At 49.6% G+C, this 11,681-nt stretch overlaps 1 protein-coding gene across 1 annotated transcript in view; it reads left to right on the plus strand.

Annotated features, from left to right (window-relative positions):
* The first annotated feature begins 662 nt into the window (after positions 1 to 662).
* Positions 663 to 11,681, plus strand: part of LOC135226972 (mannose-P-dolichol utilization defect 1 protein homolog) — a 116,297-nt gene continuing 105,278 nt past the window's right edge. The window contains exon 1 of the mRNA XM_064266676.1: positions 663 to 842. Coding sequence (XP_064122746.1) covers positions 755 to 842 — 88 coding nt within the window. The 5' untranslated portion in view covers positions 663 to 754. The remainder of the gene's footprint in view (positions 843 to 11,681) is intronic.

Here is an 11,681-nt window from a genome sequence, read left to right on the forward strand (position 1 = left end):
AAAAAATATATTAAAGCAATATACCTAAAGCTCATTTTCCTTAATCATCAGTGATATGTAAGAGGAAAAGGTGACCTTGGTATAAGTAGGACTCATGCTTGAATTGTCCTCATAATCTTTAATCGATGCCGAACAGTATGGTTTGCTATGGCAAATTAGTTATATACATTTTCCATTAATGGCTTTACAGCAGTCTTCCCGCAACACTTTTCAAATCTATATTATCGCCTTATAGATAGAGAAAAAAGTATTGTTAATCTTTTATACGGAGAATGCTTAATTTTTTATGATAACTTTTACCATAAACTTAACAACAACTGATTAATCAAGTGACAGAAAAAGTAAAATTGGTAAAAAAAAATTATCTGCACCAAGGAAATGACTGTCTCGTTATTTGCGAACAAAATAAGAACACGCCAACTTTTTTATTTACTGCTTGGCATCGATGATGGATCCACCAGCTTTGCTTGAAGAATACTTTTTAAAAGAGTTTACAATAAAGCCATGACGAATCATGCTCAAAATACGATGGCGAAATGTCATATAACTCATATTCAATTTGACGGTGAATAGCGGGTAAGCATTGGAAATGAGGCTATTATGATAAACAAACGTGACTCAGGATTATATTAGGCAGATGAGATGACCGCAGGTCCCATTTTCCTTGTTTCTGGCATCCGCGTCTTAGCTGACGTTGCGGGCAGCGAGAAACAGCTGATAGCTAGTGGCCGTGATTGGATAATTGATTTTGAGAATGGCTGCGATTTTCAGACAGCTTTGCTTATTGGTACTGACAGAGGCTTGCTACGATGAGTTTTTCATCAAATTTAATTTTCTTCACGGTAAGAAACGAGCAGTACGACTTTGATATCAAACGTTGTTCGCTGATTCATACCTAGGTATGTGACGGGAGCCATGACTTGATTGTGATGGAGTAGTAGGTACCTACCCTATTAGCTAGCTACCTACCTGGAGGTGGCTGCTTCAAGAACTGATGACGGAATTTTTGTATGGGACTAACTAATCCTTTTGATAGAAGTGTATTAGCATTTGTAGCCTGCACAGATAGATTTTAAAATTTGCGCTAGGTACAGCTTTCCTTGTTAGGCTTTATGGTCAAAATTTTTGTAGGGCTTTGGGTAATTAAAGTAATGATTGTGCCAAAGATGTTTTTACCGGAGCCTAGTTAGCATACCTTGTTGCGAATGATGTGGTCGGTTCATTCTTAAACCACCAGTAAAAATTCTGTACATAATCTAACCAGACTTAGGTATGGACCAGGTATCAGTAAAAAAAACAAGTACCGCATCAGGAAAAGCTATTGCATGGCCATGGCCCCCTGGCGACACCTGTACGGTAGCGCGACACTTTCCCAAAAAATAACTTTAGCACTTCCAGTAACCTAAGTTAGACGTCAGTCACGAGCTAACGTCCACGGAAGCAAAAACCCTGAGACCTCTACTTTCCTCTCAATGTAGGTAGCGTTTTCTTCCAAGTAGGTAGGTAGCTAAGAAATTGGCCAAGGCATAATTTCCAATTATACAGACGTTAAAGAAAGTCTAGCCTTCGCAGTGCTAACTTACCTCCATGACACTCTCGAAATTTTCACTCAAAAAACACCATAACATATAGGTAGTATAGATTGACGCCATCTCGATGTTTGTGGAGTCACGTGTAACAAACTTCCATTTTCTGTGCTAAATCCGCATACCACTTGTACCCATAGACACATACACTTTCTTCACAACAATCTGAAATGATGATGGTGTTTATGCTTGCGACCGGGGAAACCTGGCAATTTTTCAGGAAGAAGAAGAGTGCTCTATAGGTATAACATTTAAATGAAATAATTAGGTAGTTACTAAACACCAGAATAAGGTTATGAATTGCTTACTACCTAAATTTATTACATAAAGAAAAATTTAAATGGTTTTAGCTGTGAACATAGCTACGAAGTGATTGTGCTTTCCTATTTGTTCCAGATACGTAATACAAACCATCGGTCCTTTGAACAATAGGAAGTAGCTAGCGGCAGCTGGAAACGGTCGTAAGCTTCGAACAAGGGGAGAACGGTAGTTAACTTTTGCTTGTCCGATCGTCGCGCGCCGCGCGACTGGGAGGTAAACAAATCACTTTTGCTTTCGGCCGTGTGTGGGAAGGACGTGTTCGCCATCGCTCTGCCCGCTTGTCGTTGCCTCTTCATCTTGAGTATTTGTTTCGTCTTTCTGTATATCAGGAGTTGATTGTAAGTACTTTTTTCTCTATTCAATTGATGTGAATGAGTGAATTAGAGGAGGATTGAGATTTCACCGCGCCCTCCAGTCGCCCGTAGAGTGTCCCGGGTCCCGGGTGGAGGGACGTAAATGTGGTGGGTTCAGGTCTTTTTGTTGTTTTTGAGGTGGACCCCCACGAGGGGGGGTTTGTTTCGTTGTCGAGGGCGCAGAGTGCTCTCGCAATAACGAGCCATGTATGGTTTGTATGAATTGGTCCGAGGCGCAGTGGGTGCTGTACGAGGGCAGGAAGAGACTTAGGCCGGCCAAGAAGTCATCGGAAAGTCCAGTGACTCCCTTGGTGACGGACACTTCGTCCTCTTTCCTGCCTCCCGGCCAGCCCCCACGGTTTGCGCCTTCCCCTGCGGGGGGGTAGCGGAGTCCTTTTCCTCTCTTCGATCCGTCGAGTGTGGAGGAGGGCGCCCGCTACCCGGACGTACAGTTGTATTCGGGTCTTCTGTCCGCTCTGGGGGGGGTATTTCGCCCCCAGGCGCGGGGAAGCCCCTCCTATTAACCCGGACTATTGCTTCCGCAGGTGTCTTGTGCCAGCAGCGAAGGACGACTTGAGACAGGTGTGGGAGTCGCTGGGACTGCAGGGAGTGCCCAGCATCCAGGGGTTGCTACAGCGGTTGGCGGGGTCGGCCGTGGTCTCTCATGGTGCGGTGACCACCACGACGACCACATTAACTACCCCTGCGTATGAGATGCCACCACATCTTGTATATACGCCTCATATAATGTCGGTGACACCCACGGTGGCAGTACAAAAAAAACCAATTGCCGCCGTTCCAAAGAGGACGATGCCACCACCACCTGGATTTTTTCCTTTGCCGACCCGACTTCCGCTGCCCCAAGAGTACCCCCTGGACCTGCCGCCAGTGCCACGGATGACGGTGACTGTCGACAGGACGCCGGCTCTCCCGTAGTACCTGCCGTGCCTGCCGTACCTGTGGCCGCCCTCCAGCGACTCTTTCCGTTTCAGGTACACATTACCTTTCAGATGTTCCTGCTGTTCCTGCTGTTCCCGGACCTGTTCCTGCCGTTCCCGCTGCTGGTGTTGCTGTAACAGTCTCAGGTCCTTCCGGACAGGTGCAGTCGGGCCCTGTTGCTTCGGCAACTGCCCCGGCTCCCTCCTGGATGGAAGACCTGACGTCTGTCCTGCGGAGCCTGGCGAAGAAGAAGAAGGAAAGAGGAAGAATGTGTCGTCATCGTCTTCATCGTCTTCTTCGTCGTCTCTGCCTCTCCTCCCCCCTTCGACTTCTAAGGCCAAACAGCCGAAGAAGAAGAAGGTTGCCTCTCCCCCCCTAAGAAGACTCCTTCGGGATCTTCTAAGGGCCCGGCTCGCTCAGGCGAGCTGGGGAGCTCTTCTGCTGGTCCTCCTGTTCCTTCGGGTGCGGGGCCCGTCGCTTCTTCTGCAAAGAAGAAGTCGACGGGGACCAGAGGTGCATCAGCCTCGGCTGGTGCGTCCTCACCTGGTGCTAGTGGTTCTGCCGCTAAACCAGGTTCCGTTCTCGGCTGCTTCTCGTTCGCAGAGAAGCACCGAGTGGACGCTCTTCTAAAGAGGACCGTCCAGCCAAAGTTTCGACGACCGAGCTCGCTCGCCGTCAAGACAGCGGCACGGAGCAGAAGACTGGCGAGAGTCGTGCACACGACTCTCGCCAGGCCAGTGGACGCTCTCGCAGCGACCAACCGGCTGCTCGGGCTGACGTGACGGTCACTGACCGGCCACGGGGTTGAAGGCGAGGAAGGCAGTCCCCACGGCCGCCGGTACCAGCACGGCTGGTACCAGCGGTTTGACGCGCCGAGAGGACCGCTGGCCGGTCTCGACGCGAAAGGGAGCCTAGCAGGTCACCCGTCCGCCGCTCCCGATGGGGACCGGGCGGAGACGGTGAACCCAGCGGCAGCTCGCCTGACGCTAGAGAGCGGTCTCGACGTTCTCAGCCGAGCCAATCGCCCCAGGCGAGCGGCGACGCCCAGGCCTACGGCTAGGACCGTCACCGCGGGTTGACGATCGGCAGCAGCCCTCTACGCACGCTGGTCCGGCCAGCGAGCGTGGGGGGAGCGTCAGGTCTGCCTCTCCTATACCTTCAACCTCCTCGGGCTATACCGGGAGGAGCGAGGTACCAAGGAGCGATCACGAGAGGTGCGCGGCTCGTGACCCGGCTATGACGCCGTACGGCTCAGGCACGGTCTTAGGGACCGACCAGGACGTACGCGCAAGTAGTTGGAGGCGACCGTCAGGGGTCTGTCGCTGTTCCTCCTTCTGAAGGAGGAGTATCGAGGGATATGCTCTTGTTGGAGGGACTGGACGGTCCTACTCCACAAGCCGCTTGTGACGCCCGAGATACAGAGGAACTTCGCGGAAGTCATTAAGCTGATGCGTGCTGGCATTAATGGGACCTCGCGGAAGGATCGCCGCTACCACCATCGGAGCCCACGTCCCGGCTCGAGTCATTTTGGGGTCCCAAGAGGGAGCCCAAAATGATGATGGGGTGCCACGATCAGAGCTGGCGGACTCAGTCCTGGATCAGTGGAGAATCTGTCTCAGGACGGGAGGACTCGCTCTAAAATCCGGACGGTCCTCTAAGCTGCTTCCTCCTCCTCTACAGCGGGCAGAGGCGTTTCTACGTGCCATCAGAAGACCCGATACTGCCGAAACAGGTTAACCCGGAGTTAGCGAGGCTGACTCCAGGTGTGTCCCTGCAGCAGCTCCTGTCGGAGAACCTATGGTTCTCGCAGCAGGAAGGCACTGCGGAAATCTACGCTATGGCAGCATTCCAGGCAGTTTCCTGGGTTGGATTTGTGGTCCCTCACAATATCCAAGGTAGCGGCCGGCTCGGGCCGGGAGTTCTGCTCTCGAAGACGACGCTTCTTTTAGGAGACTGTGCCAGTCTGGAGGAAGAGCAATCTCTTACCTCGCCCATCAGACTGCTAACCTGTGGGGCCAACTTGGTTCTTCGGCGTAGGGACGCAGTCCTTACCCGAGTGACCAAGGGGGCTGGGCGTGAGGCGGCACTCGGGCTAAGAAATGGACCTCTTAGGAGTTCCCCAGCTCTCTTTCCTGGAGAGATGGTGGACGCTGCGGTGGAACGGCGGCGCACTGACGAGAGTGACCGCTTAGTTCACCAGGCAGTCTCGAAGGTTTTCGGGCAACCTCGAGTAACTGCGGCCAAACCAAAGAGCTTGGCTAGCGCTTCCACGGCGGCGAAGACGGTTGCACCGTCCAAACCCCGTGTGAAGACTCCAGTTGTTTCGACTTCTGCGAGAGGAGGCCGCAACCAGCCCCCTCCCTGCCCAGCCCTCCTTTCCCCGAGGAGGGTGTTTGGGAAGAAAATCGAAACGAGGAGGGAAACGCTAGGGCGGACGGGCCCGTTCCCCCCACCTGCTGCCGGAAGTGGGGGGGTGCCTGGCGAGCATGGGCGAACTTTGGCAGCGCTACGGCGCCGAGAACTGGATAGTAGACGTCCTTCGGGAGGGATATCTACTACCCTTCGAGTCTCGGCCCCCCCTCATCTCCAAATCCGGTCCATCTACAGACCTATGTCCGGGGATCAGCAAAGGACAACGCTCTCGACAGGAGATCAAGACCATGCTGGCGAAACGAGCTGTAGAAATCGTGGAGGACCAGTCACCAGGCTTCTACAGCCGCCTCTTCTAGTGGAGAAGGCATCGGGGGCTGGCGCCCCCGGTGATAGACCTCTCTCCCCTGAACCGCTTCGTTCGCACGACGCGGTTCACGATGGAGTCGGCACGCTACAGTGCTCGACTCGATCAGGGGGAACGATTTCATGCTTTCGGTGGACCTGAAGGACGCGTATTTTCAAATACCCATCCATCAGTCCTCCAGAAAGTACCTCCGCTTCATCTTCGACGGGACGGTGTACCAATTCAGGGCACTTTGTTCGGTCTCTCAACCGCCCCACAGGTGTTCACGGCGAGTGTTCACTCTGGTGTCGGCTGGGCCCATTCGAACGGGATACGTCTTCTGAGGTACTCTCGACGATTGGCTGGTTCCATGGCGAGCCCCCTCCCGCTCGACAGTTGCTACAGGACAGAGATCGACTCCTCAAAGGGTTTTGTCCGCGATCTGGGGATCGTGATAAACTACGAGAAGTCCGATCTCGAAACCAGCAGAAGATGAAGTACCTGGGGTATGCTGATAGATACGGTAGCAGGCCAAGTCTTTCCCGCAGACTTGCGTATCAGCAAATTCAGGGAGGCAGCCCGCCGGTTCCTGTCGCGGCAGGAACAGGCAGCAGGCAGCAATGGCAAGTCGTGATCGGCCATCTGTCGTCACTGAGAAGTTAGTCCCTCACGGGCGTCTTCACCTGCGGTCTCTCCAGTGGAGGCTAAGGGAGAGTTGGTCTCAGGCCAAGGATCCTCCTTACTTTCCCGTGGCTATCACGGACAAGGTGAGGTGAGGCAGGACCTAGCCTGGGGTGGCTCGACGACAAGAACCTCTTAAGAGGAGTGCCCATACGCACTCCCCCCCCGGAGATGCTTCTGTTCTAGACGCATCGACCGAGGGATGGGGCGCACACCTGGAGGAGTTGCTGACTGCAGGTGTGTGGGACCATCACGAGAAGCACCTTACATCAATGTCCTGGAACTCAAGGCGGCGTTCAACGTCTCCAAGAGTTCGGGGGGACCGCTTTGGTGGGACACTCAGTGGTGTTGATGTGCGACAACACCACAGTAGTGGCATATGTCAACAAGCAGGGGGGGCTAGTGTCTCTTCCGCTCCATCAGTTGACGGTGCAGGTGCACGAGTGGGCCACGGCTCACTCGATAGAGCTGTCAGCACGCTACATTCCAGGCAAGAGGAATGTAGTAGCGGACAAGCTCAGCCGTCGGGATCAGGTGATAGGGACCGAATGGTCTCTACACCAAGATGTGGCGGAAAGGCTCTTCAACTGTCGGGGGTCGGACCGGTCGTAGACCTGTTCGCCACCCGGCACAACAGGAAGATCCAGGTGTTCTTCTCGGCCGTGCCGGACCCATGGGCAGCTGCAGAGGACGCTCTCCAACACCCCTGGGACAACCTCTTCGCTTACGCCTTTCCTCCCTTCTGTCTGATTCGGAAAGTGATCAGTCGAGCGCTGGTCACTACCCAATCTCAGAATGATCCTGGTGGCTCCCAAACGGCCTCAAGCCGTTTGGTATCCGGACCTGTTGGCCTCTTCTTGCAGACGCACCGAGAGAGCTACCCAACTGGCACAACCTTCTAGCCCAGCCACACGTAGAACGGTACCACCGCGCAGTCCAGTCCCTTCAACTTCACGGCTGGCTGTTATCCACCAATCTCTTGCGAACGAGAGGCTTTTCTCGTAGCGCAGCAACAGAGATGGCTGGACACGTCAGGACAGTCCTCTGCAGCTGTGTACCAGGGGAAGTGGGCCGTCTTCTGTGGTTGGTGTCGTAGACAGGGTTTGTCTCCTCTCAGAGCCACTCTTCAGCAGGTAGCGGATTTCCTCGTGTTTCTTCGCCGAGAAGAAGCTCCTCTCAGTACCCACAGTTAAGGGATATAGAGCCGCTCTGGCTCTCGTCCTAAAACTGAGGGGACTGGACATCACGAATTCGTTCGAGATATCCTTGCCTAATGAGGAGCTTCGAAAGGTCTTGACCCACCCAGGGAACTCAGGCCCCCACCCCTGCGTGGGACGTGACTCTCGTCCTTAGGAGTCTGACTCGAGCACCGTTCGAGCCACTCCGAGAGTCGTCAGACAGGGATCTGACCTCAAGACCCTCTTCTTGCTGGCCCTGGCATCGGCGAAGAGAGTAGGGGAACTACATGGCCTTTCTTATGATGTTAAACATACCAGAGGCTGGGGATCTGTGACTCTCGCCGATTTCGTCCCGAACTTCGTAGCTAAGACTCAGAATCCGTCGATCCCTGACGACAGGTTTCGAGTCTTTCGATCCCTCCCTCCCTGCTGGACTTTACAGATAACGATGCGGATGAGATGCTGCTTTGTCCTGTGAGGGCGCTACGGCGCTATCTGAAGAGAACTCGACAGCTCAGGCCTGAGTGTCGACGCCTCTTCGTTAGCACTGGGGGTCACCAAGAAAGAAGTCTCCAAGAACACGCTTCTTCTGGCTACGTGAGGTGATCAGGAGAGCGTACGAAGCTGATGGTAGCGACGACATCCGTACGCTCCGTCCGAGAGCCCACGAAGTCAGAGGTATTGGACCCTCCTTAGCGTTCCGTAAGAACTTCTCCGTGGCGCAGGTCCTGAAGGCAGGTGTCTGGGCCAACCAGACCACCTTCACGTCCTTCTACCTTCGGGATATTGCCCACAAGTCCTTGGATTACTTTTTCCTTGGGACCTGTGGTGGCTGCTCAACACGTTGTGTAAGCTTACCCAGCACCCGAGCAGGCAGAACAGCATCGATTCCTGGTATGACTGGGAGAATGAATGCGTGAATGAGAGAGTGACTGGCTTCTCTTCACCATCTTTTTCTACCTCTACCTGTGGGCAGAGGGATACGGTCGTTACCTTGTCTGGATAGGAGTCCGATGCAGGTAAGCTATTCAACAGAGCTCCATCCTATCTCTTTAACTAGAGATAGGGAGTAAATATCCACCCATTTCTTTTCCAACAAGGGGGAGAAAGTGGAGGCCAAACATGAGGACAAACCCATTACTTTACATTTGCTCATGTAAGGGAAAAGTTCTTACAATGCTGGTACGAAGAGATACGCTTGCCTCTCTCTTAGTACTCGGCCCAGAGTCTGACCATTGATCCTGCGGTGCACACCCCGATCAATCGGACAGAGGCTTGGAGCCCTCCCTCGCTCTTACGACCAGGGAGGCATTCCAGGGATGGACGAACACCAGTCGTTCATCAAAAGACTCAGATTCCACCCACCAAGAAGTGAGTCTTCCTATTGTTAAAGGACCGATGGTTTGTATTACGTATCGGAACAAATGACAATTTGTCGAAAATTGCATTTTTCCTAACTATACAAACCTGAGGTCCTTTAACATAAAGTCCCTCCTCATGCCACCCCTCACTCTGCGTATTTTGCATGGGCCAAAAGCAAAAGATGTTTGTTACCCTCCCAGTCGCGCGGGCTGCGACGATCGGACAAGCAGTTAAACTACGTTCTCCCCTTGTTCGAAGCTTACGACCGTTCCAGCTGCCGCTAGCTACTTCCTATTGTTAAAGGACCTCAGGTTGTATAGTTAGGAAAAATGCAATTTTCGACAAATTGTCATTTTTTTCTTATCACTGTTGCCAGTTGGTTTGTGTTTACCCTCCAAACTTGGATAAGATAACACAAAACCATGGAAATAGTAAGTGAATTTAGCGTATCTGTTTGTAACATACATAAACATTAGAAGCAATTTTATCATTATGCATTACTATGACGTCTAGAATTTGTGGGAAGAGTTTGTAAAGGCATTGGCATATGTGTTAGCACACAAACATTAAAGGTCACATTTGTTTCAGCCTTACAATTATTTAAATAAATAAAAAAAGTAATAGACTTAGATAAATGAATTTAAATATCAAGTGAAAAAGTGGTCTTTCTTCGGATCAATGGTCGCGCAGTGGTATTTTACCCATACCCCGCAGCCTTGCCCAACCAAACCTTCCCTGACAAAAACTACCTAACCAGAGATCTTGGCCAGCAGTGACCCTCCAAAAAGTAAATTGACCCTGATTGCCAAAATTCATGAGTTATGCAAGAATGCAACCTATTGAATTTGATTTATACTTTCTTTTTTTTGTTCATATTTTATATATCTTACCTTACACTGTAGGATAATTTATAAAGATAATAGAAAAGTTAATTTTTTTGTTTTTTTTTTTTTAACAAAAATTTCAATAAATTTAGAATTTGTGTTATGGGCACTAACAAGATTTGATCTATTCAGCATTTATGGCTTATTGGGGCCTTATATTAATGAGAAGAAGCTTTCTATATCATAGTCTAGCTTAGGTAACCTTAAGGTTTTGCTGTATTTTTTTGGTTTTTTGCTCATTGTACTTTAAAGATTGGATGGCCTAATCTAGGCCAGTACATTTATAGTAGAGTTATAAGGGTTGTAAATATTTACACACTTGTTCACTTGGTTTTGTCTGGGGGCCTTGTATGTCTTCAAAATAAGGTGCTTCTTATATTTTATAATTATCTTTTAGTGTTTTTTGTCAGTATCGTAGCTCCTGCAGAATAGAAGACTCTTCAGTTATATTTTAAATTTGCTTTCTTCTTGTATGATCAGATTTTCTGACAGTATTTTGTTCTATAGTCGTGGACAATGTTCAAATGCTCTATGACCCTGACTTACAATTTGTGCTAGTTCAAATAGCCCATATGCTGAATTCACATGCATGTCTGATCACAATAGTCATATCATAGAGAAGCTCAAGCAGTTTCTCAGGTATGTTGGTTCACCATATTTTAATGATTAAAAGACTGTAAGAAGTATTTATATTCAGTTCTTCCTTTTTCAGGGAGCCAATGTAGCTCAATTAGTTGCTGGGGTTATTCTGTCAGAATAATGTAATCCTTTTATTAATCTTGGCAGCTCTATTTTGTACTCCTTGTAATTTTCTTAGTAGATAGTTAAGGGAGATTGTAGTATATATATAACTGCAGTAGTCAAGCCTCAAAAGTATTGGTTACAAATTGCTGTTTTCAGGTTATCATCATTTAAATATTTTAATAAAGCAATGTTTCTAATATGATAATAAACAGGTTTGTTTAAACTAACCTGCAGAACTAATATTTGCATGTGTACTGCACTTGTTATAGGAATAGTAGACACAGTATCAGTTCCCACAGTGTCAAAGGTAGCTGATTTTCTGCTTCATTTGAGACATAAGAGGATATTTTCAGTCTCTACTGTTAGGGGTTACAAGGCGATGTTAGTAGAAGTTTTTAGCTTCTGGTATAAGGATGTATTTGAGGATCCTCTGCTCTCTGATCTTCATTCATTTGAGGTAGAAGTCCCTAGGAGATCTCTTCTCCATACCCAAGTCTTGACGGGATTACTGGCACCACCTTATGAACCTCTTGGATTGACTGATCAAAGGTCTTTGATGAATAAGACCCTTTTCCTTTTGGCACTATGCATGCCTAAAGACTTGGTGAGCTTCATGCTCTTTCATCAGTTGTGGCAATGAAGGGAGAAGATTTGTAATTTCATATCTGCCAGAATTTAGGGCAAAAACTGAAACTGAATCCAGACCTCTTCCAAGGGTATATTTTCTTCATTCATTAGCTGCATTTGTTGGTGGTCAAGAGCCAGACAGGTTTATGTCCAGTCAGGGCAATGCAGTACTACTTGAATAGAGTTAAATCAGTAGAGTAGAGAGCTACTAAGGGTTTCACAGACAGTGCAAGCACGTTTTTGGGCAATAACACTGTAACGAACACTTGTATCTGTACAAGATTTTGCTA

The sequence above is a fragment of the Macrobrachium nipponense genome, chromosome 15, assembly GCF_015104395.2.
Source record: "Macrobrachium nipponense isolate FS-2020 chromosome 15, ASM1510439v2, whole genome shotgun sequence".
Lineage (NCBI taxonomy): Eukaryota > Metazoa > Arthropoda > Malacostraca > Decapoda > Palaemonidae > Macrobrachium > Macrobrachium nipponense.